We start from the raw sequence: 26,875 nt of genomic DNA on the forward strand, positions 1-26,875 counted from the left end.
AGCTAACACAGAAAGTTTCCTTCTAAACCAATAAAGCACGCTTGGGAATCCATGAGAGAGATGCTCCTACTGAGCAAATCCAACGAATGCACAATTGCACCCTTTTCCTTGTTCCCCCCCAACTTCATATACATTCTTACCAGTGCCATGCTAGTATCAGTCCATGCCTCCTATTCAAAATACATGGTGACATAACAAGAACTGTGATACAATTTTCTTTATTAAAAATAATTTACAGTATCAGTAACATTTTATGCACAATTGTCATCAGCTGAACTTCTGGTAAGATATCTATACAATACACACTGAACTTAAAACTTCAACTCTTTTGTTGGCTTTGAACAGCAGACATTGATTTGCAGTTGCTTAAATACGATTAATATACAGAATTTCATGTCCTTAAACTTAGGTGTAAAATGTATAAACATCAACACTATCCCAAAGCTTGGTCATTTGGGAGGGCACAAAGAGTAAATGTTTAGAAAAACTGGAATATTCTTCTCCAAATCAAACTGGAGACAGAATTCTAGGTTAAATACATCTAACACAGTCACTTCTTCAAACAGGAGTATTTTCTCCTATGCTTTAAGATACTAGAAAGTCTAATTGAACAATGCTTTTTGTGTGTGATCACAGCAATCCTCTGCCTGCATTGTATCCTGTCACTGCCAGAAGCAGGCTTCACTGCTGCCCATCTCAAGCTTACACAATCCTAGCAGTGAGCTCAAAGTTCAGCGTCCTGCCTTCACTGTCAAGCTACTGACTCGACCTGATGGCGCTCCCTGCTGCACGAGGGGAGGGGGGCAGGCACACGACCATGGATCAGGGCAGCTCACTACTGGGTGAGAAGCAAGAGATGGGTACATAAGCAGTGCTGTTCCCCTCAGCACCTACCACCTTCAGGCATACATGTCTTAAAGGTGGGAGTCAGTCTGCACAAGTCACAAAGATGCTATGGATGTTGGTGTGGCTGGGAGATGACCCAAGCAGCAACAATAGCAGGAGCCTCCAGGTTGACAGCATCTGCACTTGGAGCTGTCTTTCACTGATATTAAGGCATAGGAGTGCAGCAGACTTTAAGTAGTTGCTATGGTAATGAAACCGTCACACTTCTTAAGAGATGAGTATTGGTGGCAATAACTCTAAGTCACAGCCCTTGAAATTGCACTTCACAATACTGGTTTACCTTGACATGGCTTGGATCACTGTCTCCTTCTGAGGCAAGGAGTGTCACTGCACTGGGAGGGCAGGAGGCTGTGCCCCACTCAAGCTCTAGCAGTTGCACAAGTATTTTAGATAGCCTTGCAGCTGTACTTCACTGATCTCCTGCACAAAGCATCATTATGCGTCAGCTCTAAAGTCAGATTTGTTCCTTAGTAATGAACATGCACTTTCTTCAATTATGAATACACCTTTGAGCTGGAAAAGAAGTATTAGATGCTGTTAGACAAGTAGTAAAATCTCAATTCTTGATAAAATTACCAGATTGTACCACAGAACAGAAAATCATTCAGCATTCAGTTGAATACAGTATTAGAAAACGCATTGATTTATTACCCATATCAGTGGTATGAGTCACTGGAATAGTTTTTCCCAGCTAAAAGAAAAACACAGCAAAATTATTGGAACAGGTTATACAGAATTCCAAACCGTATGGAATTTTGTCCAGTAAAAGAAGAAAGGTATCAGAACTATGCCAAAGGAACTGAAATTTGCAGCTGAACTGTCTCAAAATTATGTTGTACTGATGTAACTGTGTCAGGATTTTTCAGATTTTTAGGCATGTCATAAACATACTATTTCAGGATGCCAATGGTGCACATGTTGGTTTGCACGTCAGCTGGCTTAGCATCTGGTTATAGACTGAAGGCATACACAGTAAAACTAATGGAGTCTTCTGGCAAGTTAGGACATTTAAGACAACATTTATCAAGATCAAAAATCTGAAAGCAAAATCTTGACAATTCATAGGCAAGTTTCTGCAGCTTTGTCCTCCAAAAGCAATCCATCACTCTATAAACATGAGTGGAATCGTGAAGCTGTTCAAGATACAGGAGCACAGAAATACCTGAAGCTATCAGTAAAGAAAACCAGCACAGATTAGAAGCTCTCAGTGATTAAGCTAAGTGGTGAAACAAAAGCATTTCTGCAGAAACTGTGCATCTTCCATTAATGTTAAATACAAAACAGTTTTTATAAGCAATATGCTCATAATTAGATTTAGTGGAGCTGCAGTGGCCAAGAACCAAATCTGTTCAGTATTCTGCGATCTCCAGCAGGGGAATCTGATGCCTGTTTTCTAGTTTGCAGCTCTTCCAAACATTCCAAAGCATTAAAAGGCAGCATGGCTACCTCAGCAATTTAACATGTGACAAGTGTAACTGATTAGACATAGGCTGCACATAAAGCAGAGTAATTAAAGAGTTCTAATACAAATTCTTAAAGGTTAAAATACTGAGGGAAGTTCTCTGGCAGGTGATATCAGTCAATACAGTAAAAACCAACGCTACAAAGGACAAGCTTAAGGAAAATATGACAGAGTTCTCAACTGAAGGACACTGCAGCTTACCAGTACGCTAGGGGGCTGCACTTCAACACCAGCCATGTACTGTGGGCATTCTCTTACAAGCAGAGATGTTGCCCACAAAAACATCGTACTTCTATAGCCCACAGCACTTCATGGATTGATCAGTTCTCCATCTGGATCCGGAAGAGAGATAATTCCACACAATAAAATGGGACAGGATGGGCCTTATGTGGCCATCATTTAAAAAGCAAGACATTCAAAACTGAAGATCTATTTTGAGCTCTGGATGCCAAAAAAGCAAACCACCCATCTGTTTGGCCTTTAACCTTCCATACCATCTGCTACCCTTAAACCAACAGCAGTAGACAGATTTACAGGTGCAAAAACTATGTGGAAACAACTGCAGAAAACCTTCTTACATAATAATCTTCAGCACAATCAGTTTGAGATTTCACACTGTTTATTTACAAAAATGGTCTGAGAAAACATCCCCTCCATACTTACAGCTCTCTCTGCCACAACACACGTCGATTTTAGCAATGTTTAATAGCACCATTAGAATATTATTTAAAATCAGGAAGGATCTTGCTGCAGTTACAATGATTCACAATCTTTTACATCCATGGACGAAGTAACTTAGAGCACACTAGGGCTGTCTGCAGTTCCACAGTACAGATTCCTGGGTTCACACAAGGCATTTTCAGAGTTACCAGTTAGTGCGAGGTACCCATACAGTCAGTAGCTACTATAAGAATCTTCGAGCCACAAAGTTTAGGCTTCCACCATTTTTGTATAAAGTTATCTCCACATCGTTGTCAAACAAGGCAAACACGCTGAACACTTTTCCAGTGCTTGTCTTCAAAACAAAAGCAGAGACACCCATTAGGAGTTTTCCTTTCACTTCCCTTTGCTTACTTTCAGTTAGCACATTAGAAGCACGTTCTGGCTAACACAAACTAATTCAATCTGATTATCTGCCACTGCACTACAGAGACACTGTTGGGAGCAGAATGAAGACTTAATCCAACCATATGGTTTTGATCCAGTTGGGACTGTGCTACACACCTAGTGTTAGCAAGAAAAAAACTATTTCCCTAAGAGGGCACAAAATACTACCATACAGATACCTGACACAGGATAGAAAGCTGAAGCCTCCCTCAACTAATTGTGCCTTTTTGTCTTTAGAAGAACACAAATGAGATGAGACTTAATTCTACTCTAATACAGTGCCCATATTTGTACTTCAGTACAAACTTCAGGCCAAACTATCAGTTTACTTTCTAAGAAGATTAAGTATTTTTTCCTGCTTCCAATCATCAGGACTGAAAGCACAAGTTAATCATAAGCATGTTCAATAAGAAATTCAAAGATACTGCAGATATACCTTAATATCCAAAGTCATTTTGGGCGACAGCTCTGGAGGGAATAATATAGAGAACTGCTCTCTGCCAGTGAGACCCAAAGTACTTGGATTTTCTCCAGGAAGAAACTGAAGTGGAGCTATGCCAATTCCAATCAATTGACTTTTATGGACCTTTTCATAGCTTTCAGCTAGGACAGCTTTAACACCCTGCAAAGATACAAGCAATTCTGTATTTCAATACAGTCAAAGTTAAATGCAAAAGTGAGCTTCAAATATTTTTACATAGGAAGTCCTGCAATTCAGGCATACAAACACTTTATATGAAGCCTGCAAATAGCTTCTAGCTGTATTGCTTGACAACAGCAAATAAACCTCAGTGGACCCATACATTATGAAACAGTTTCAGAATGCATAGTGACTGTGCTGTAGCTGACAGGGAGCAAGCCCCAGCTGGAACACAGCTGCTTCCTTTATTACAGAGCTGTACAGAAATAACTGGCTAACTCAGAACATATCCTGAATATTACTGGAAATTAGTTTATTATTAAAAAAACTCTAAAAACCTCTAAGTACTGTGCAGAATCCAATCAGGATCCAGCACTGGATGTCTAAGTTATCTCAAGAAGTCTGGAGACTGAAATGATCTCACATGGTCATCAAATTCAGAGTTACCCTTCTGACCAGTCATTCTCCTCCATGAAGTCTTTAGCATAAATTACTGTTAAGTAAAATGCAGGATTGCATTCAACCTTGAATACAGTTTCTAAATGTTTATGCCCCAAATTATAAAAATATTTTTAGATAATAAAAAACCTCACAACACCAAAAACCACAGATATTGAAAACCAAACTAACAGTACCAGTAGAAAAGGCCCTTTTGCTGCCCAGTCTCTTGAGCTGCCCAGTCCATACTTCTTTCCTGCTAAAATAATTACAGGAATGCCTTCTTTCTGGTACAATTCCGCTGCTTCAAACACATCTAGCTGTGGAACAACAACATTAAACAGTTTGAGTGAGTGAGATCTTAATCCATATCATAGTTTTGAAGCAGCTTCCTAGGCGTTCTTACCGTTTGTCCTGATGGAAAGTGAATTGTTTTAGGAGCTGGTTTTCCTATGAACTTGTTCAGAAGCTTGATATTAGCAAATGTACCCCTTGTCATCACAGCATCATTACCCCGTCGAGCCCCATACGAGTTGAATTCACGAGGTGTGAGTCTAAAATAAAAACATTTAAAAAGGAAACCACTGTTTCATTTGCTTTAAAACAGTACTATGATTACTCTAAGTACTGCAGCATCGCTCAAAACCATGAGGTTATCAGCACAAGATGTAAAGAACTACTTATCAAATACAATCACTATAAATCATAAACATGTAAATAATTGCTAGATTATTCATAAGTAAAGCTGCAATTTTAAATGCATCATCTATTACTTCATTATAAAACATTATGAACAACAGTACAGTACTTACAGAAGAATCATGCAGCAATCATTCCAGCTCAGGAGTTGCCACAGTAAAGCAGTGTGTTTACTAATCCTCTAACAGCATATGTATCAATAAATATTCCAACAAAAGTCACAGCTTTACTCAAATCATTACAAACTTGGAGTAAAGGTTTATTAATTTTTTTTTTTTAATAATTTTTTCCTTTCTTGTAACACTACTCATTCAAATGCATACAAGTTAGAATCAGTCTGTGCTGCAGGCTATTGCTTTGTCACACTCCATTGATACTGATTATAATACTCCTTTATAACATACTCAGCAGAGGTGAGACCAAACCTTGAGATCTGTGTTCAGACTTGGGCCCATCATTACAAGAAGAGCATTGAGGCCCTACAGCATGTTCAGAAGAGAATAACAGAGCTGTGAGGAGTCCGGAGCACAGGTGTTACGGGGAGCAGCTGAGGGAGCTGGGATGGGTCAGCCTGGAGAAGAGGAGGCTCATGGCAGACCTTACCCTTTGTTAGTCAGGTACTTAGCAGCTGCACTGCTCCTTGCAATGCTTCCAGCAGGAGATATGTGATCTGTGGTTACAGAATCTCCCAAATAGAGCAAGACATGGGCATTTTCAATCAGCTGCGGGGAAACCGGTTCTTTGGCCTAGGCAGGAAGGGAAACAGAACAGATTTTTTTCCTACTAAGAGCCTCAGAAACAAAAATATTTCTGCAAATATTAAGATACATTGAAGACTCAACTCATTCCAGACATACAAAGAGCATTTAGAGGACTGAAAAATATTACTGATGATAAAATCTATTACTTATATGGTGAAGCGTTACTGGAATAGCTGCTCCTTTACTTGTACATAGTGGATAGATCCAACATACTCACAAGTTTATCAAAGAAGGAAGGACATCTGATATAAGTGGATTTCAAGTCCCAGGGAAATAAAGGTGACTCAGGTGCTTCCAGTGAATTCCATCGTTTGTTTCCTTTCTACACAGAAGTGACCAAAACCAGAGATATTGATTTATGGCCTGCTTACATTCTGAAAATGAAGACTTACTGGTGATCTTCTTTTGAGCTTGTTATATGTTACAAGTTATCTTATTGGATATTATTAATACACTGTATGCATATCAGTCAAATTCTAATTTCGTGTAATGGAAATAAGTGGCAATCCAATTATATTCAACTGGAAAATATTATAAAGCAATGATGAAATGCACTCTTATTTAGAATAAAAGACCATTCTCACCTCCATTTTTTCTTTCAATTCCTTAAACATAGATGATATCACACACTCTTCCTCCACTGTGTGTAGTTCTTTCCGCGTGGGCCAAATATCCCTTAAGTAGATACTTCTGCCATTAAAGCCAGTGCCTGAGAAAGGTTTTAAGCAGAAAGCTAATGAAGAAAAGTCTTCAAGACTATTATACATACATTCATACATACAGACACGCACAGCTTTTCAGAGGACTGTATCTAAATGGATGTGTTTGTTTTTTTTTAAACTACAATACCAAAGCTTGCTGTGCTTTCTCTTTAAATGCAGTGTTGATGTATGCTGAAACGCACACGAAGTAACCCCCTTCTAGGCATGCATTAGAAGCAGGAATGAGAGAGGTAAAGAATACTCACCCAAAGGCTCAGTCTCAAAGTCTATTCTAACAGTGCCTGCAATAGCATATGCAACTACAAGTGGGGGAGAAGCAAGGTAGTTGGCACGGACACAGTCACACAGACGTCCTTCAAAGTTCTTTGTTCCAGACAGCACTCCACAGGCAATGATATCACCCTGCAAGGCAGACCCATGGTTATTTGTCTAGGACCTCATGGTAGCACAACAGCTCACATTAGGTTTTGTTGACTAAGATGCACTTTTTGCATTCTGCTTTAAATATGTAACCTAAACCTTCAACACAAAGGCGTTTTGTTCTCTGGTGCTGTCCTTCCGTCTCCCATAAAGAGTTTAGAAACTCTTAACTGATGTGATCTCTAGTCACTTCAGTGAAGTCCTGTCTTAGTTCTTATATCCTTCCACTATTTCATAGGGGAAAAATGCTGCAGCTGTTTACACACTGCTGATACAAACCAGTCCAGGACATAAGTTTTGAAAATCCCTACACATTACATCCTTTCTAAGATTAGGTTCTATGTATTCATGTTAGTGTTTATATCTACATGCCACACAGACTCTACTTGTTACACCTATTTCACATAATTACTGTTGTCTCCCTCTGAAAAGCAGATGCCTAACATCACACCATGGTCCAAACCAAGAATGAAGAGCTTTTTGCACAGAATACTGCATCTCTTGATCAGTTAGCAGGGTAAGACATATGTTTCTATACTCCACAAGCCTTAGAGCTCTACCTGCTTTATTGCATTCCTGATGGCTTCTGGAAGAGGAGCAGTATTTCCAACACACGTTGAACATCCATAACCAACAACCTCAAACCTACATTGGAAAAAAGTAATAAAGTAGCACATTAAAAGATGAAGAGCAATTTGTCAGCTTTTTTTTTTTAAGCAGTAGTCACTAAGAGGAATTTTTCTTTTCCTCATTTGGTAATTAGACTTTCTAGGAATTGCATGTCAGACACTGCATCTGATGAATGCAGGCAAGATACAAGGTGATATTCTTGTAATTACCAACCTAAGCCAAGTCAAATATTTCTGTTCAGCAAGTACTGGTGACACAGAGGCAGTAACATTCTTCACAGAGTAATCCTGTAACACTGCACAGCTGCATGGACAGTGTAATTGTTACAGCTACCGAGCAACCAAAAGCATGCCCAACAACAACACAGGCTGAACACTAACAGGCTGCCCTCAAGAATTCACATCCAGCTTCCATTTCTGGAATTTCAATATAGGACTAAGTGCATTCTGTGAAAGCCACTTACACACACAGCTTGTTAGTGAAAGCCAGAGTTCAGCTAAGGTAAAGATGTACACATCATAAAGTTGTAAGATAGGGATAAAAATGGAGTGAAGCTTAACTTCAACCAAACACAAAATTAAAAGGACAAACTAGCAAACTTATGAATTAGCCATCCCAAAAAACAGAGCAAGTGTATTTACCAAGCTGTACAAAACCCACATATACTATTTTCTAGAGTTCCAAATAGGAATCAAAACTTACCCAAGCTTACTGAGGTATGGTAATACTCCACTGGAACTGAGGTAATGTGTAACCATTCCGCTGCCTGGTGACAGACTAGTTCTTATGTAGGGCTTCACCTCTAGGCCAGCTTCAACTGCCTTTTTGGCCAGGAGTCCTACAAAAAAAGACAATTCATATTTTTATGTCCCTTAAAAGAACATCTACATTATGCTAGCTTATTTAGCTAAGCAAAAAGAACATGGGACCTTCAGTTTATTGAATTGAAGCAACTACTTGTGTGAATAGAGTTACTTAATTCATAGCAATATAATTCAGATTTCAGTTCTCACTCCTATTATATATTTTGTTACATTTTCTGTAACAAAAATTTTGTCACATTCTAGCTGGCAGTCAGTACTGCACTGTCTGCTCATCTACCAACATAGGCCACACATCTTCAAAGGAAAGCTTGCCTGAGCCACAGAAGGACAACAGTAAAGTCTGGGCAGATTCTGGGAAAACTAGCCACAGCTTATGGTGGGAGGGCACCAATTCCTAAGCTAGCAAGAAAGGCAAAGAGCAATTCTTCAGCAATCTGGATTTTCTTTCCACACTGCTGCTAACCATAGTGTTCAAGCCATTATCATCCAGGATGAAGGCAAAGCTAAAGCCTGCCTCCTGCCACAATTGTGTCCACATGTGCATCCATTTGAAGACAGCCCTAAAACTTATTAGTAAAAATGCTACCAAATAATTTTGGAATTACTGTTATTAATGCTGCCTTATGACACAAACTTTGAGATTGTATTATTGGAGAGAAACTTGCACTGCACAACCTCCAAAACATACAGGTTTAAAACTACAAGTCTACTGTGTGACAACCTGAGGTCAAGTCATTACAGAGCATCTACAAAAGTAAAGGTAAATAATGGCAAAACAACAAGGTCCAGTTAGCTTCTATCAGACATAACATACCTGCAGCGAGCATGACAGATGGATTGCAGTTATTTGTACAGCTGATTACTGCAGCAATGACAACACAGCCATGAGAGAGCTCGTATTGGTTTCCTTCATACTGAACAGGTACAACGTCATTCTGTTTTTCAGCTGCAATCTGAAACCCTTTCACACCAGCCTAGATAACAAAAACATGCATTAGCAAATATTCGTAGGCTCAAAGAATCACAGAATGGCTTGTGTTGGAAGGGACCTTAAGGATAATCAAGCTCCAACTCCTGTGCCACAGGCAGGGCTGCCAATCTCCAAAGTATGATACTGCAGGTAGACAAAGCAAATCTTACTTTAGAGGAATATTCAGCTATCCCATTAGGAAGCCTTAAAGAGATTTTTTAAAAAGCCCTCAGTTCACCTCACTTGTCATATATACAGTGTTTTTCTTTCTTCATAATTATGTTAACTACAACAATTGCAAATAAATGCCAGTCAAAGCATGGTTGATCTCACACACACTTCGTGCTACAAACACAAGATTAAGTCCTTAAGAGTATACATCTGATTCCATACATTTTTTCTGAATTAGAGCCATACCCAAGGTGTTATTTGGAACAGGATTGCAACTAAAAGCAGAATGCACCCTCCAGCTTCTCAGCACTGTCGTCCACCATCAGCTATGATCTGTCCCCACCACAACTGATCATTCTGTATCATGTCTCATTACAAGCCAGAAAGGCTAAAGCCAAGACAGAATTTTGAAACTAAGTGGAAACATTTCTGATCTAAAGCTATTGCTAGACTTCGATTTTAAAGAGGAACACTAAAAAAAGCCCACTAATGCCTACATCAGCTGTATTCTTAGATGGCTATGCATATATCTATGCATATTACTTAGAAAAAAAATGAGTTTAAGAGTGCTCTCTGAAGTGAAGTTAAGCTTCAAGCAAAAATCTCTTGCTAGTTAAGGTGGATGAAAGAGAAGTTAAGAACCTATAACAGCAGGTACTTTCAAATCCTGGAAGTATTTCTGCATCTCTTAACAAGATTTTTCTTCTTGTAATGTTTGGGAAAATAAATAAAACGTTTAAAAAAACTAAGAAAAATAAAATATTCCCCGAATTTGCACTAGTGAATTCTGATGTTTTCTCTCCCTAGCAACCTAAACTGGCCAAGTAAGGATTTTCCAATGTCACATTTATGAAAAGCACACCTAGGATTTACCAGCTACTACCTTAGGGACTCTTGTCAAGCAATGGAAGACTTTCATCAGATTATCTGTTCATACAGTAATAACTAGAGCTCAGCAGGTGTGCAGGGAATAAATAACATTTATGTGGATTTTAAGAAGTACCTTTTGAAGAGTACAGCAGTTGTACAAACCTTTTCGTTTAAGCAGGTTTGGAAGTCACTTTTCATGTTATTGACAGCCACTCTATCTTGGGATCTCTTGGGACCACTGACATGAGGAATTATAGAACTTAAACTAATTTGCACTACCTAAAAAAAAAAAAAGAGAAATAAAAGAGAAAAGCATGCATTGTCAGTCCCAGTTTCACACTATATTGAATGCACTCCGTAGAGATGCTCAGAATCCATTTTAAAATGCCAGTGTTTTGAGACATTAAAACTAGCCTCCAGTTCCAACCTGTTTCATTGTACCAGGCTGTTGGTCACAGGAAAGCCCAGGTTAGGGGGCACCTCTGAGATGGAATCCAGCCTTCCATTGTAAAAGCAGCCCATTCAGCCAAACCCTCAAAAGGTTCTTAGTCAAAACGTTTTATCATTACTCCTAACTTTTCCATCATCCTTAAGACTTGCATACGTACTTGAGAGTGACATGAAAAATTCAAGATCTATTAGTTCAAATGAACACTATTCTACTTCTCTTCTTTCCCCCATGCCTGCCCATGCCTTGAAAGCATGCTCTGCTTAGAACTGTGAGTTAATAAATACTACTTCATTAAAGTACTAAAAATCACAGCATGAGACAAAACTTAAATCCACAGCTGTTACTTGTTATGAGAACCAAACAAAGAACAATAAGTCATTTCAAGCATACCTGGGAATACTCGGGTTCTCTGGAAGAACTCTCATCATTTCTAAATAGCTTCACAGCTTTAAGATATGCTTCCATAACCTCAAGCTTGGCCTCATCGAAACCTTAGTAAATTTAAACATAATAAAGTTGCATAAAAACCCCACCAGCTCTCAGAAATCAACACTTCTAATTGAAAATTGTTCTTGAACATTTAAAGTACTTCTTTTTCAAGGCATACCACTTCATTTTACGCTCCCAAAGGAATTATTCAGGAATGATACAGAAATTAAAATACTGGTGGGAAAGGGGGGGGTGTCTGATTTTTTTATTTATTTAACTTTCCCTCTTCATATAAAGGATGAAAATAAGCTATTTAAACATCAGAAATTGTAGCTAATTAACCTTACAGATTTGCCCCTTAAGTTTATGAAGATCCTCCTATATTAAGATTTACTTAAGACAGATCACATGTTTAGCTGGTAAAATCCAGCACTGTTGGCTACTGTTAAGAAATCTCATTTGTTTGCTCTGTGCTGACCAACCCATGCATATTTGTTATTAGAAATGCTTAACTCAAACATGTCAGATTTCAGCTTCAGAAAGGCTTACTAATTCAGGTAAGCTTTCTTATTATGTTACCCTGTGCTCTTCTCTATTAGTTCTAGCTTGAGAAGAAATGGATATTCTTCTGCCTTAGTTTAAGGTGTCAGTAGAAGTCTTCAAATTGAAGAAATCACAGTGAAAATCAGAAACACGCTGTGTTTTGATTCACTGTTTCATTATTTTGATTTGGCTTTGTTGGGACATTTGATTTTGCACTGCTACGTATCTGAAACTATTACAGGAAATGACTTCCTAGGATTTCATCTTTACCTGTATGCTTTAAGTGCTTCAACGTCACATTATCAACAGGGAAAAAGCTCAGAATAGCACCGTATTCAGGACACATATTTGCTATTGTGGTTCGATCTGCCACAGACAGCTGGGAAACTCCACTCCCAAAGAACTCAACAAATTTTCCAGCGACTTCAGCTTGCCGAAGATGCTGTTTAGAAGAACACAACATTTGGTATGCTAAGAAACAATGGAAGCAATGCCTCTTGCAATTAGCAAAAAACCCTACAACCTATGATACTGAATACTAAATTCAAGGCTGGATGTTGACATAAAACACACTTCTATTGGCAGTGGTGTTTTTCATATGTCCAAGGGAAAAACAGATGCTTTTCAAAGCATCACACCAGAAAGAACATTTTCAAAGCAATCAAAGCTCTTAAATGCTTTCACACTGGCTCTCAACCAACTAGAAAAGGGAGGTTTGTGCCATGCTGGCAAAGCCAGCTTCAGAAGGTACATTTTTTACTTATACCAGTTCATAACTACAGATGGGCCTTTTGCCTTGCAACGCTTCAGGAAGAAAGGTAGAAGTTTAAGCTAGAAGAGAAGCCTACATGCTGTCAGAAGAATAGAAAAAAATAGAACACAAGGATTCTGTGCGCTCTCTCTCCTACAAATGGGCTTCCTTTTTTTGAGAGAGCTTATAAGTAATCCACTATGTAAGACAAACACTCCAGAGGACTATTAAGTAAAAACTCTTAGTTATTGTGGGAATCTTTCTGCATTACTATAACTAAAGGCATGCCAAAAATCCTGCCAGGATTTCACTTCTCAAAACCCACAGATTACTGTCTGAGCAGGCACTGAACTTACCTTTGTAATGCCCAGAACAATGTCTATGGATGTAGCAAGTGGGCTGGCCGTGCCTGTCAGTTCACACCCAACCACCTCAGGCAGAGTGAGAGTAACCGGCATCCCCAGCATCACAGCTTCTGTTTCAATTCCCCCAACACCTGCAGTGAAAATATTACTTTGTTTTTCATCAGTCTAAGTAAACAGACACTAAATATTTCTAAGTTCTAAAGTCTAATAAAACCCTTCCTATAAGTCTAGAGGCCACAGCAAGAAATACAGGTGTTTTCTATTAAATATTTGCACATGAAAAAACAAACAAGACTACTGCTGAAGTTGTTTGACTTCACATTTAACTAGAAAGATATTCTATATCTAAGTTTTACTTTCCACAATAAAGAAAATCTTAATCCAAATTTTATAGTACATGCACAAAAAGCAACTAGGATATCAAAAGGTTTTTGGTTTTCTTTTTTGCTATTTTCTTTAAATTGCATCAAGCAGGTTTTTACGGTAAGAAGTGTCAGTAGAGACAAAAAAACACATTCTGAAGACTCACAACTGAGCCTGAAACAACTCTAGGAAGTAAGAAGAAAGTATTTCTCAATAATGCTTCAGTAAGCCTTTCAAATTGCTATCAAGTTACTGTTAGCATACTTACCCCAGCCCAAGATACCCAAGCCATTTACCATGGTTGTATGAGAATCTGTGCCAACCACGCTATCTGGATATAAGAAATCTTTCACATCAAATACAACTCTTGATAGATACTCCAAATTAACCTGGTGTGCCATTCCAGTCTCTGGTGGTATTATGGAAGTATTCTTGAAAACTTTTGAACTCCACTGTTGTTGTTTTTTTTCCCAAAATGAGGAAAAAAAAGAGAGATTTGTCTCAAGGATTTATTCAATTCTTTTTGGAACACAATTAAAACAATGAAGCTGATATGCAATGCAACAGTATTTGCTACTTATGTGCCTCGTGCTCATTATTCCAACAGTTACATGAGTTCCTTGGATCTTATGCATTCTTAAATGGTTAACAAACCCATGTATTCAATTCTGTTGAAGACTGAATTGATAGTTCCTAACTCCCAAATGCAGGGCTGTACAAGGCTCTTAACTTCTAGCTCACACAACTGATTTTCAGGCACAGCCAAGACTAATATTTAGACAACAGAATTAGAATCACAGATTTCAGTTTAGGTTTTACATACCTGTGTGGGACTAAGGAAGCAATCTGTACAAGTACCTTACTACATGCAAGCTCAGGATGCCAGATAGCTACAAAAGTAACTGCCATGGAGGCTCGTAACAAAATCCAGCTTGGTGGTTTCCCTCTTCATACATACAAGCTGACCTGCAGCTTTTCTGACAGTCTCCTAGTGTACTTGTATGAAAAGATTTTCAGATCACTTGATCAGATTCCTAAACCACACTAAATTAGTGGGTGAGGATCAAACACCAATGCTGCAGATCCCTGGTTATAAGGAAGCTGACACTCACCACAAGATTTGCATTCAAAACAAGTCTGCTGGCACTGCTGCCTAGTTTGAGAGCAGCAATCCTTCAATATCAACTTCCATTTAATATTTCTAGTTTCAGTAAGATTTGCAACACAAGCATGGATAAATAAACTTATTATCTGAAAAGCCCATTGTGATCTACAGCACAGAGTTCATGAAATATCAGTCTTGATTGCTGTTTACTAAGTGTTTACTGTGTCCAGTACCTTCACACTGACAAGACCAAACCAAACAGTAAACGCTTTTTCAAATCAGACTTAAATCTTCTTTCCCCTTTACATGAAACCTAGATTTACAACTTCTGCTGTCTAGCAGTTTTAAAATGAAATTCATAAACCTGTTACTAGCCCATTTTATACTCACACTGAACTCAGATTTACAGCCTGACAAGCTACATTCATTATGTAAACTTGAACACCAGGAGGCAAACAAAACAAGATCTCACACCCACCAAAACATGCAATATACAAAATGCACAGGTGCACAGACATACCTTAAAAAACTGAAGCCTCTCTCTATTTCTGCCAAATTCCATCTCTTGATTTTTCAATACTGTCTCAGGCCTAGAAAGAGCAAGTTTACAAGTACTATCATAAATATTTCAAAAGTACAGAACAGTTGTTTTTGCTTGTGTGATGAAAGACAGTACAGTCTAATAACATGAACTTTGATATCCTAAGTGATATTCATTAAGATGCTGATATTCATTACAAAGGAGTAACCCACAATTAAAGAGGAGTAACCTCTGCTTTGAGAAAGAGAACGAGGAAGGGAATATAGCAGGGGAGTAGGAACTATACAATCTTCAAGGTCCCTTCCAACCCAACCCAAACTTGGTGATTCTGTGAATATCAAGGCACTATGAATATATGTGCCTTGCAGCAGAAAGAAGGAGAACCCTCAGTATTACAGAGGTGTATTTTATTACACACCATGACCTATGAAGTGTCAGAAGGTTAGCACTGTAGTGTTCTACAGAGTCCCAAAGGACAGCCATCATTAAACTGCAGCTTAACAAATGATACTGCTGGTTTCCTGCCAGTACAGCCAAAAAACATCACTAATTCTGCATTCCCACACCTATACTGAGCAGAAACATTTGCATATCTGTAAAATTACAAACACCACCAGCTTTTAAATTTTACCCCAGTCAGGCACAAAGAGATAGATATTTGAAGAGCCTATGAGAGAAAATGAATGGCAGCTGAAAGAAGATTACATGTAATTGTCACAGATTGAATGGACACGATGAACTGTTAATAATATTGAAAATCTGGAGAAGAAACAGACGAGGATCCCTTATGCCATTACACACAAGCAGAATGTACAGCGAATTTCAGCTGAGTGACTGAATTCAACTCTCTGAAAGGGTAGATAATGGCAGGACAAGGGGAAATGGTTTTAAGTTGAGGAAGGAAGATTTAGGCTGGATTTCTGGGGAAAGTTCTTTACAGAGAGAGTGGTGAGGTGCTGGAACAGCTGCCCAGAGAGGTTGTGGATGCCCCGTCCCTGGAGGTGTTCAAGGCCAGGTTGGATGGGCCCCTGGGCAGCCTGGTCTGGTATTAAATAGGGAGGTTGGTGGCCCTGCCTGTGCCATGGGGTTGGAGATGGATGATCCTTGAGGTCCCTTCTAACGCTGGCCATTTTGTGATTCTGATTCTGTGATAGATGGAATGCTAGACAGAAGTGATGTTTAGGCTAGTCCATAAGGGCTAGAAACTCCTATAAGGATCCCACAAGTAAAAAAGTTACTTTTAGCCATAAAAAAAAAAAAATCAGTGCTTCACTGAGGCTTATCTGGTAATTAAGGGAAGTCTCAAAATGCAATTAAAAACAGCATTTGCACTGTTTACCAAACCACATCTCTATAGACTGTCACAAGCAGAGCTTAACAACACAGAACGATGCAAATAATCAAAGGAGTAAGTTTTCATACTCAGGCACTGGCTGAAGGTGAAAAGGGCAGAGGATAGGTGTGTTCTCTATCTGTGCAGAGAACTGCCCCGAGGCACGGCTCAGCTCCCCAGCACTGCAGGGCCCCTTGCAGCTGCTCTGACCCCGGCACGGCAGTTTCCGCGGCTGTCCCTTCAGCGGAGAAAGCTTTGCTGTCGGCTTCTGCGTCTCACCACCTCCAGGGTTTGGGGCATTCTGTATTGCACTGCAGCAATGGACAAAAGAATTTAATGTCAGAATGATTCACAAGACAAAGACTTCTCAAGGAAAGAAATGAGGCTTTCGATCTGAATTATCAAAGATTCAGATACATTTGATGCTCACATCATTTCAATCAGAAAACAGAAATTTGGTTTTATTTTTAAAATAAAGTCCATCCATATGCTACCTATATTTGTGCAACACTGTTTTCCCTTGAGAGCTAAGAAAGTAATTGTGGTGAAAGGTGAATTATTTAGCAAACACTCAAATGTTTAAAACAAATCATTGATTTTAAGTGAATCCCCTGCTTTCTACTGCTTTAGCACACAAAGATACTTAGTTATCTAATGGTAGAACAGTGCAGGGTCACAGAGGATACCTTGTCTTAATTCCATGAGCCTATGATCAGCAGGAGATGGCAGTTGTATAAAAGCAGCACAAACCACCCTGGGGAGAAGGGTTTCTTATCATATGTCAGCAGCTGCTGAGATCCTGCAAGCTTTCCAGAAGCCAAAGGACAGTGACACACTTTATCATTACAAAGCAGCACACTGGGAGACCTCTTGCCAGCACTTGGTGCTGCTGATAATTTCAGGCTAGCCCCATTGAAATTGACTCAGCTGTCCCTCCAGACACAAGAATGGACAGAACTGCGACAGCACACGTGCAACATCACTTCATACCTTCTTGCTTTTCACTTGGAGCTACTAACCCAGCTGAAGTTCTGCATGTACCTGGATATCCTACTAGAAGGATGCCTCATACACCCATACCCAGCTGCTACAGGCTTTTCTCCTGAATTCCTAAAAATTCAGGAGAAGCTCAAGAAATTTACACAGTTCTGCATGACTCTGGGAAGGCTCTGTGATGAATGGGGTAGGGGTGGAGGGGAACTACGTTATAGGAAACGTTCAGCAAACATGGAATAAAATTCACATTTTCTTCTGCACATTATCTTTCTAGTGCAAGGCAGCCCCAGGCTGTTCTCATCACATTACTGCCTGTTAGGAGAAGAAAACCAGGCTGTCAGTCTTCCAGATGTAATACTTATCCAGACTCCTATAAGTATGCTGTCTCCACAGCCCTTTTTTTCATTTGCAGTAAAATCAAGGCCTACATAAAGTCACAGTCGTAACTTAGAAGCTGAAATTACGACCTTTCAGTACATCCAGTAGGACTGCCAAGCCATTTCTCCAGAGCTGTGAGAAGGCACTTGCATTCAGTGCTAATCAAGAAAATAAGTTTTAACAGTAGGAACAGCGTAAAGCAAAAATTACAGCCACTCCACCTCATTCTCTTGAGGCATACTATTTGCTGGAAATCACGATGGATCCAGTTTATTTCTGCAAATTTCTTGCCCAGAATTTGGGTTACCAAGTCAATTCCAAGTATAACACCTCAAAATCATTCTCTCTCCTTCTATAGTGTTACTTTCTCCGCTTTCATCAGTTCTCTTCCAGATCTACTTTCAAGGATCCAGATTTGAGAAGTGATTTACCAGAGTAAACAGACAGTTTAGTATAGGGTAAATGCCACAGATCATGAAAAGAGAAGAAAAGAGATTTGTTACCATTTGCTGAAATCAATCTGCAGAGAATGGTCAACAGTGAGATCAGTTGGGCAGGCAGGATTGACTTTCACAGGATCTCCTCCAGCATTTCTTACTGCTTCTCTCATGGCAGCGAAATCCACCATTGCTGGAATTCCACTAACAGAAAAAAAAGCAAAGTAGCACAATAACATGGGACACACGTGCATTAAACTCACAAACCTCTTTGTAAGCCCAAGATCTATTTGAGTTCTTTTTCAGAAATTAAAACCCTACTGTTTTATTCTCCAAGTTTTAGAAGTGAATGAATTGGCACTAATTCACAACAAGCAACAGCATGTTTTAAGGTAACAGACCTAAAAACACAGCAACACCTTCAAGAAGACAATTATATTTGCTCTCTTGCCTTGCTGTGTTTCTGAAGCATAATGTTCTTCACTTTAAAAAACCACTTTTAGATGCTTATTACCTTATAAATACTTATATGAACACCGCTCAAGCTGTACTTTAATATCTCAGTATATATTACTACTCTTCTTACAAAGCCAGTCATTTCTGAAGCTCACAACATATTACAGAATCAGTACTCTTGTTACTACTACACTGGTAAGTATACTTGAAGCACACATCTGAAGAGAGAACACAGCATTACTTAAATCATTCTTATTTTGCCTGATATCCCATAACTTTATTACCATCACTTTTCTTCTGAAACTCTCTTGTTCATAAATACATCTTGTACATAAATACATCATCCAACACAATCTTAAGTTTATCCAATTAATCTTAAATTAATCTTAAATTAATCCAATACATCTTAAAATTAACATTCCCAAGTTGCTGAAGGACAGTCCTTACAGCTATGCTATACTCACACCACATCAAGCTATTGTCTTCAGAGACTCTAATATATGCATCATTCATTGTTTCAACTGGATTACACATACTGGTGGAGCATGCAACATTTAATCTCCAGTTGTGTGAAGCACAAACTGTGTTTCAGTGAACTGTCAGCCATCTGGCTACAATCAAAATGCCTCCATTTCCATTTGTGTTTTGGCATTAATCCTGTGAAACACCCACTGTAGGCCAACAGCTTCACCTTCACCAACCCGCAGTAAAAACAAGGCACCCTAAGGAACAATTCCTCTTCTTGTGCCACATGCAATCATGATGTCTCTGCTGAACAGCAGAAGCAGTGTATACATTTCTACTGAGAAAGAGAGAAACTTCTGTATCCAACAGCCAGGTGCTGTTTATTGCCAAGCTGAAGTACACATGCTACTCACTGAGTTCTCACAGGTTATTTGACATTTTTTTCCACACGCTCACATATGCAAACACTCTACTTACGTAAAATCTTGAAGAACAACTCTGGCAGGACAGAAGGGCACTTCGACATCGTTCTGCTTTGTTTTCCAGTCTAAAATGTTCATAGCATCTGTTTCTTTCACCAAGAAGCCATCACAGTTACGGATGCTGGATTCAAACAACACTCGTATGGAATAAGGCAGAATATCTAGGGCAAAACAAAACAACTGGCTTAATTAGTACAACACCCCCAACTCATTTACGTCTTTATAAATTACTATTTCACATTTCTAAGGAGGTCCACTTCACTACAAATTAGAAGGAACAGAGCTATGGGAAACAAGCTGTCTAGTTGCTTTGGGGTTTGATCTTCACTATAAAATAAGGAATGGTACAGCATGTACATTACAGAAGATGAGTTACATTGAATTTGAACTGAAGATACCAATGTTTGACTGCACTGTGTTATGCCAGCAGCAGATAGGAAGGTATGCTGTGCTGGCAGGAGATGCACACGAGGCATGTAGAATTGGGGTTACCAATCAAACAGAATGGGAGAAAGGCAACACCTGTAGAGTATTCTAAGAAGTTTTTGTTTGCTCATTTCACCATCTCATTACTTGAGATAAAAAGCCAAAAGCAACCAGTGCCTGATGTTTTCTTCTTAAAAAAACAAACAAACAAACAACAAAACACTGTGATTTCAGGACCAGAAACTCTTCTGATATGTGCCATAAAATTAAACATTTCATGAAATACAAAGAACAACATTTCACTAAACAGAACTTCCAGTGCTTTGCCTCTGATCTGAGCTAAGGTACTGAGAAGAAACAGCTTCCTGGCATGGTAAAACTGAGGGAACTGGAACTGAGAAAGAAAAAAAAACTGGGAGAAGAGGAAAAGCATCACTGCAAACAAACAAAGAATTCACATTTTCCTCCACGTATCATTCTTTTCATCATAATTCAAGCAGGCAAATAATTTGATAAAAGTGAGAAGTATGAACAAGTTAGTTGCAAGAAGGGAGTTAAACAACTCAGTTGAGGCTTAAGAAAACAAATATTTGCTGATCAGTAAGTTCATCCAAAAGCTGCCAATAAAGATTTATTGTTCTCATCATGCATCTTGCTAAGGTATTTACTGTTGTTTAACTAGACAAGTCATTCAAAATAATATAGAAATATCATCAAAACCACATCTGAATCAGCTGTAATACCACCATTTTACTTAAAAGTCAAATTACCGGGACAGAACTGCTTGACTTATTCCTTACAAGTACAAAGCAGCACCCTGTGCTAACTGTACAGATAGCAGTCATCAGCAATGGAGGATGGATTACTTCACTCTACCAGGGGCTATCAAACTAGCAGAGTATCCAAAGCACTGCACGTGGTTTTGGGCCTCCCAAAACATGGGACATCTCAACAAATCAAAGCATACCCAGTGAAAGGCCTCTAAGATGGTTATGGGGCTGCAGAATGTGTCACACAGCTGTGAGAGAGCTGCACTTGCTCAACCTGAGGAGAAAAAGCTAAGTGCACTAATTGTAGTCTTTCAAAGTTCAATGGGAACTGCAGAGAAGGTGAAGCCTGCCTACTAAGAAGTGCATGCTGAAAGCACAAAAACAGCCACAAGGTGCAGGAATAGATACCACAGTCAGATACAAAGAAGATGTGACAGGGAAGATGGGTAGGCACAGGATTATGAAAGATGTGGAATCCCCATCCTTGGAGACAAAATTGAGAAGGGCTGTCCAGGTCAGCCCCAGTCCCAGCAGTGATGCAGGCCCAGCTACCATTTTACCCACAGACTACTATCTTCAATACTAGGAAAAAAAAAAAAAAAAATCAGATGCCCTCCCCCTCCCAAACAAATCAGCAAATAAATGAATTAACAGTTGCATTAGAAATCTGATTAACTTGAACAGGCACTTATTGTCAGACCATGGTCAGAAGCCCCAAGGCAAAGGGAAAACAGGGCAAGAACCAAAATTAATGCTCTAGCAACAAATTCAAGTAACAATTCCAGGTAATGGATTTCTTATCATAATCATCCACATTGCACCTAAATTCAATATTTTTCTAATATTCAGTTAATACAAAGCTTCCAACTTCTGCCCATCAATTTCTATTGGAAGAGAAAGACCATCTTAACCTATTCTGCTTGGATTCATTCTGTGAATATTTTCAAATTCCACTGCTGCTCCAATCTTTATTTGGACATCTTAGATAGAAAGCAGTATCCTCTACTTGAATTTTCACTACAGGCCCTTCAAAAAAAAACAAAAACAAAACCAAACAAACCTACAGAATGGGCTGGTTTTGCTGCTACCACTCCACTGCTTCTTCTCAGACAAAGCAACAAACAGAAACATTTTGTCCCTTCTCACGCTCATTTTGAAAGATTAACTCCAGTACTACATTAGAAATTTGCAGGAGCACACAGCTGTTGCACAAAATTTGCAGCAGCCATTGTTGCACTAGAAAGAGCTCCTCCCTCTTTCAAAACAAAAACAGGGACATAATTACTGCTGTCAAACATGGGCTCGAAGTGAAATACTCTCTGTAATTTTTAGTTAAGAAATGTATCTTCACCAAACAGCACAACTGAAAGTACCTCTAATACAAGTACCTCTAATACATACCTCAAGTATCTTAGGAGTTTAACATGAAAGCTAAGAGAATAACAAAAATATGTTCTGATCACCTTCAAGAGCAGAACCCATTCCAGCTGATTACAACCCATAGCTCTCTCCTACATTTCTGTCCCGTCCCACATTACTGCACAAATCTTTTTATTTTTTAGGAGCCATCCAGACACAGAGCCCAGTAAAAAAAATCTTTTTGGCACCTATCAGTGATATATTGCCTGCTAATGATATGCTGAGATTAAGGATTTGTTTGTACACCACCAGAACTCACCCTTCCACAGCAACTGCAAGAGCTATCAATCAACTTCATAAAACAATAATAGGGTAGAAAATTATAAGCTTTCAAATACATGTATTAAGAACTCACACACATGTTGCACCTCCTACCACTTCACAGCAGTAAGTGGTGCACATTTGCTGCAGGTACTGCCCTCATTACAAATGTAGAAGTTATCATTACCATACTTGGTGCCTCCAAGCTTTGAGACATTGTAGAACCTCTTTTGTGGATAGTTTCTTAGTTCTTCAATTATGGGCTGGTAAGGGCTTCCTGAAAAAGAAAACACAGCAGAGTTATGGATATCATAGAATCTTTTGAGTTGGAAAAGACCATTAAAAACTACCTGGTCCAACTCCCCTGCAATGGACAGGGACACCCACAGCTCCATCAGGTGCTCAGAGCTCCCCCAGCCTGACTCTGAACGCCTCCAGGAATGGGACATCCATTACATAACAGGACAACCAGAGAGCCAGAGCCTTGCTAACCTTAGCATAAAAAACTTCTTCCTTACATCCGAACTAGAAAGCCCCTCTTTCAGTTCAGAAACCATTTCCCCTTGTGCTACCACAACAGATCCTGCTAAAGAGCCTGTCCCCTTCTTTCTTACAGCCTCTTTAGATACTGACAGACCACTCTCAGGTCACCTCACAGCCCCTAGGCTGCACAGCATCAGCTCTCAGCCTGAAGGTGTTCCATCACTCAGGTCATTTTAGTGACCCTCCTCTGGATGCACTCCTAGAGGTCCACATCTCTCTCGTGCTCAGGACCCCACATCTGGATGCAGCACTCCAGGTGACACCTCATAGCACAGTGCAGAGGGGCAGATCCTCCCCTCACCCTGCTGGCCACACAGCTTCAGATGCACCCAGGATACGGTTGGTTTTCTGGGCTGCAAGGGCACACTGCCAGCATACCTGTGTTCTACCCTTACATCCCCCAGCTTGTACTGGTACCCAGGTGCACACCCTGCACTTGGCTTTGTTGAACCTCACGAGGTTCTCCCAGCCACAGCTCAGCCTGCCCAGGTCTCTCTGGATGGCATCCCAGCCCTTGGGCGTGTCAACCACAGAAGGCCTGGTCAATGATAGAAGGCTCTTAACACCACGTTTTCATTTCTGATTTTACCAAAAATAATACTCCTCTGGGGGTTTTATGTAAATTACATATGGAGATGTTTTAAACTGATTAAGATGCTTGATGAGATAGCTGCGTGATTAAGATGAACGTTAATATTACCAGGTATGCACAGGTCATGCAAATCACCAGCATAGTCAGAAGCCTTAACACACGTTTGACCTTTATTGTCTTCGTTGACCATCTACAGAACGGACTTAATGACTCAGATAAGGGATAGACACGTTACAAAGCACAAATCACGACGTGCCAGGCTGACAACAAGCGGCAGACGAGAACAGACCCAACATATTAAGCAAAAAATGCCTCTTCAAGAAGACCGCCGGCTCGCAAAACAAACGCTTTAATTCAACCGCTAACAAACTAAACGGGCAGCACCAATGACAGCTCATCGAACGTGAAGAATTTCCTCGAAGCTTAACGGAATTCAAAGCCGGATCACAAAGAGCGGGGAGAAAATGGACCCGGCTGCGCCATGGCGGGGCCGCACCGCGAGAGCGGCACAGCGCAGCGCTCCGCAACACCGCCCTTTGTCTGCCGCCCGGCCGCACCGCGCCGCGGCCACAACAACAGCTGACAAAGGCTGCGCCGCGGGCAGCCAAACGACGCGGCGCCTGAGAACGGGGAAGGGACGGCGGCGGGCAGGGATAACGGAGGGCGAGCGGGGCGGCGGGAGGCCGGCGCCGAGCAGCGGCGAACAAAGCGGTTCGTGCGGGGCGGCGCCGGGGGTCCCGCGGCAGCGCGGCGCACAGCCGCCCCCCATCCCAGCCGAGAGCCGCGCGCCCCTCCTCCCCTCAGCGGGGGCCGCGCTCCAGCCGGGCCGGGACCGCCGCACCGCCGGCCGGACGAAGGGCCGAGGCGAGACGCGGGGGTCCCGCCGGGGGAGCGGCGCGGCCCTCGGGAGAGCGGGAGGCCCGCGGGCGGCGGCCGGCCCGCTCGCACTGACCTGGCCTGAGAGCGTCCATCGCCGGCGACCATATTAGCTCTGCGGGAAGGGGAGCGGGGCGCCGGGGGGAGCGGGGCCCGGGCGGGGCGGCTCAGCTCTCGCGAGATTACACCGCCCCCGCCCAGCTCCCACCTGCCTCCTCGCCGCTCGCGAGATTCGCCGTCGTGCGGCTGCGCGAGGAACGCGAGGAACGCGAGGTGTCGCGAGATCTCGCGCGACGGGCGGAAGCGGGCAAGTGAGGGCACGGAGGCAGCCCGCTCTCGCGAGAGCTGCGGGTTTAATGACGTCGGCCGCGGGGCGGGGCTGCGGCGGGAGGCGGGCGGTGGAGTTCGTCAGCGCGTGACGGATGCGCTGAGAATTAACGCTGGGATATTAATGATCTCAGACTGCCGTTTGTGCTTCGTTCAGCGATGGCGACTGCAGTTGTCCCTGTTGCTCTAAAATGTCGGCACTCCGGAAATGAAGTTCGTTTTAATCCTGGACGAGAGCTGCCGTTCGCGCAGATGCGCACAGCGCTGGCGGCCCCGCAGCCCCTCCCTGACAGCCAGCGGGCGCCTGGTGGATCAGGCGCTAATGCTGCCTTACGGGTAGCTGCAGGTGGCTCTGGAGTTCAGGCTGACCTCTCGTAAGGAGAGGTTCAGGCACTTCAGAACTCAGTTCTGGGGCTCAGATTGTTTTATAGCCCAGATGGTATTTGGGAGCGTGGCCTCATCGTGGTTAGTTTATACACCAAAGGTGTCCGGCAGAGTAAACATGCTTAATTCGAAGCAGACCATATAATAATAAGATGGCAAACCTCTACAATGCAAAATCACTCGATTTTCAGGTTGCAAACAAGCACTTTTCCTAGTTGCTCAGTGAGGTCTTCGCATACACAAAGTCTGTTCCCAGAGATAACGGGAAGAAGAAGGGCATTTTGTGCAGATCAACTGAGTCCTGAGTGTGAGGTCTTCACTGCCGGAAGTACAACAACTGGGGAACCTCAAGCTACACTGTCCAGAGCTCATGGCAGTCTGTGCAATATCAGGCTTAGCAGCCGCAGGGATGACATCTGTTTTGATTCAGGCTATAGTTGTTACTGACATGCTTGTTTTAAATGGATGGCGTCTGTTGCCTTCTTTCCTGAAGGCTGCAGGAAGATGTGGAGGGAGGCACAGTTCAGCTTTCCTATCAGGATTTCTGCAAGCCTGGACATTGCTGGCAGTGCTTTCACCCCTAAACCTCTGGAACGAGTATTTTCCCTCTCAGGAAGGGAGGGCTTACCTGCCATCTGCTCACAGCTGTGTTGGAGAGCCACACTGTGTGCCCTCCTCACTCACTGCAGGAGTTCTCTTAATGGCACGTACTGCTCTCTGCGTTTCTCACATCTGGAGGGAAAAAGCCAGGAGGGCTGAGTGCTGGGTGCCACTGCTGGGCACATCCATGCTGCAGTGCCACAGCTCCGTGCCTCTGGAGAGGGCAGCAGCAGGAAACATGTTGTGCATCCACAACAGAGGAACCTGGTCTCTTTAGTGAAGAAGTGGGCAAGAATGATTGCACAGTTGCACACTTCTGCACCAGGCACTGTTATTCCCTAGTGCACCTGGGCATTACAGGCAGATTGCATCTAGTATGAAGGCAGCTTATGCCCACCTAACAGTCTTTAGTCATCCACCAATACCTTCACAACAGGATGAGCCACTTCATGCATTTTGTTTCCTGATGAGTTGGGGCCTGGCTCACAGCAAGTTCTGTTTTTTGCTCAGTCTTAGTATTTGATTAACTGCACTGTAACCCAAAGGACAGAGGAGGATGCTTAAGGTGTGCTGAAGACTTTTTTTTTTTTTTTTTTTTGGCACTGAACAAGGTTTTTAGCAAGATAAAATCCAACTCATTAACCTAATGAGACCAGTATCAGCCTGAGACGAGAACACTATATCATTGTTTTAGCAAATGCTCCTCAAGCTGGGACTATGTAAGAGTCCCCCAGACTTGTGAATTTAGGAGAACCCAAGAGGCATGTAGAGGTGGGAGTCCAATGGAGGATTCCAGTCTTCCCATCTAAATGCTGAAAAGCTCTACCAGGAGAGACCTTCAGTCTGCACCCTAAAACTGGAGTGGTACCTGGCCAACCAGTTTGTCTCTCAGGTCCCCCACCACTGCAGCTGGTGCCACCAACAAGGGCTGTGCTTCCTTCTCAGATGCAGGCAGGGATGCA

The 26,875-nt window shown here is 41.4% G+C and overlaps 1 protein-coding gene across 4 annotated transcripts; it reads right to left on the reverse strand.

Annotated features, from left to right (window-relative positions):
* Positions 1 to 186: 186 nt before the first annotated feature.
* IREB2 (iron responsive element binding protein 2) lies at positions 187 to 24,877 on the reverse strand. 4 transcript variants are annotated; one of them, XR_004170224.2, is made up of 24 exons: positions 24,679 to 24,877; positions 22,779 to 22,868; positions 19,711 to 19,876; positions 18,379 to 18,516; positions 16,591 to 16,812; positions 15,148 to 15,217; positions 13,791 to 13,974; positions 13,151 to 13,290; positions 12,314 to 12,485; positions 11,462 to 11,562; positions 10,783 to 10,899; positions 9,424 to 9,583; positions 8,488 to 8,623; positions 7,716 to 7,800; positions 6,981 to 7,137; positions 6,598 to 6,722; positions 6,231 to 6,335; positions 5,856 to 5,998; positions 4,960 to 5,107; positions 4,751 to 4,873; positions 3,912 to 4,097; positions 3,032 to 3,383; positions 2,570 to 2,700; positions 187 to 1,419 (listed from the first exon to the last, which is right to left on the reverse strand). XR_004170224.2 is itself a non-coding variant. In XM_031616370.2 (22 exons), the coding sequence occupies exons 1-22, from the start codon at positions 24,695 to 24,697 to the stop codon at positions 3,273 to 3,275; spliced, it is 2,898 nt and encodes a 965-aa protein (XP_031472230.1). In that variant the 5' UTR covers positions 24,698 to 24,877; the 3' UTR covers positions 2,972 to 3,272. The 4 variants fall into 4 exon arrangements, 1 of the variants encoding a protein (XP_031472230.1); XR_016470271.1 differs by lacking the exon at positions 2,570 to 2,700 and having other exon boundaries at positions 190 to 1,419; XR_004170223.2 differs by lacking the exon at positions 187 to 1,419 and having other exon boundaries at positions 1,426 to 2,700.
* Between the last annotated feature and the right edge of the window lie 1,998 nt (positions 24,878 to 26,875).

Source organism: Phasianus colchicus, chromosome 12, assembly GCF_987193195.1.
Source record: "Phasianus colchicus chromosome 12, bPhaCol1.hap1.1, whole genome shotgun sequence".
Taxonomy (NCBI): Eukaryota; Metazoa; Chordata; class Aves; order Galliformes; family Phasianidae; genus Phasianus; species Phasianus colchicus.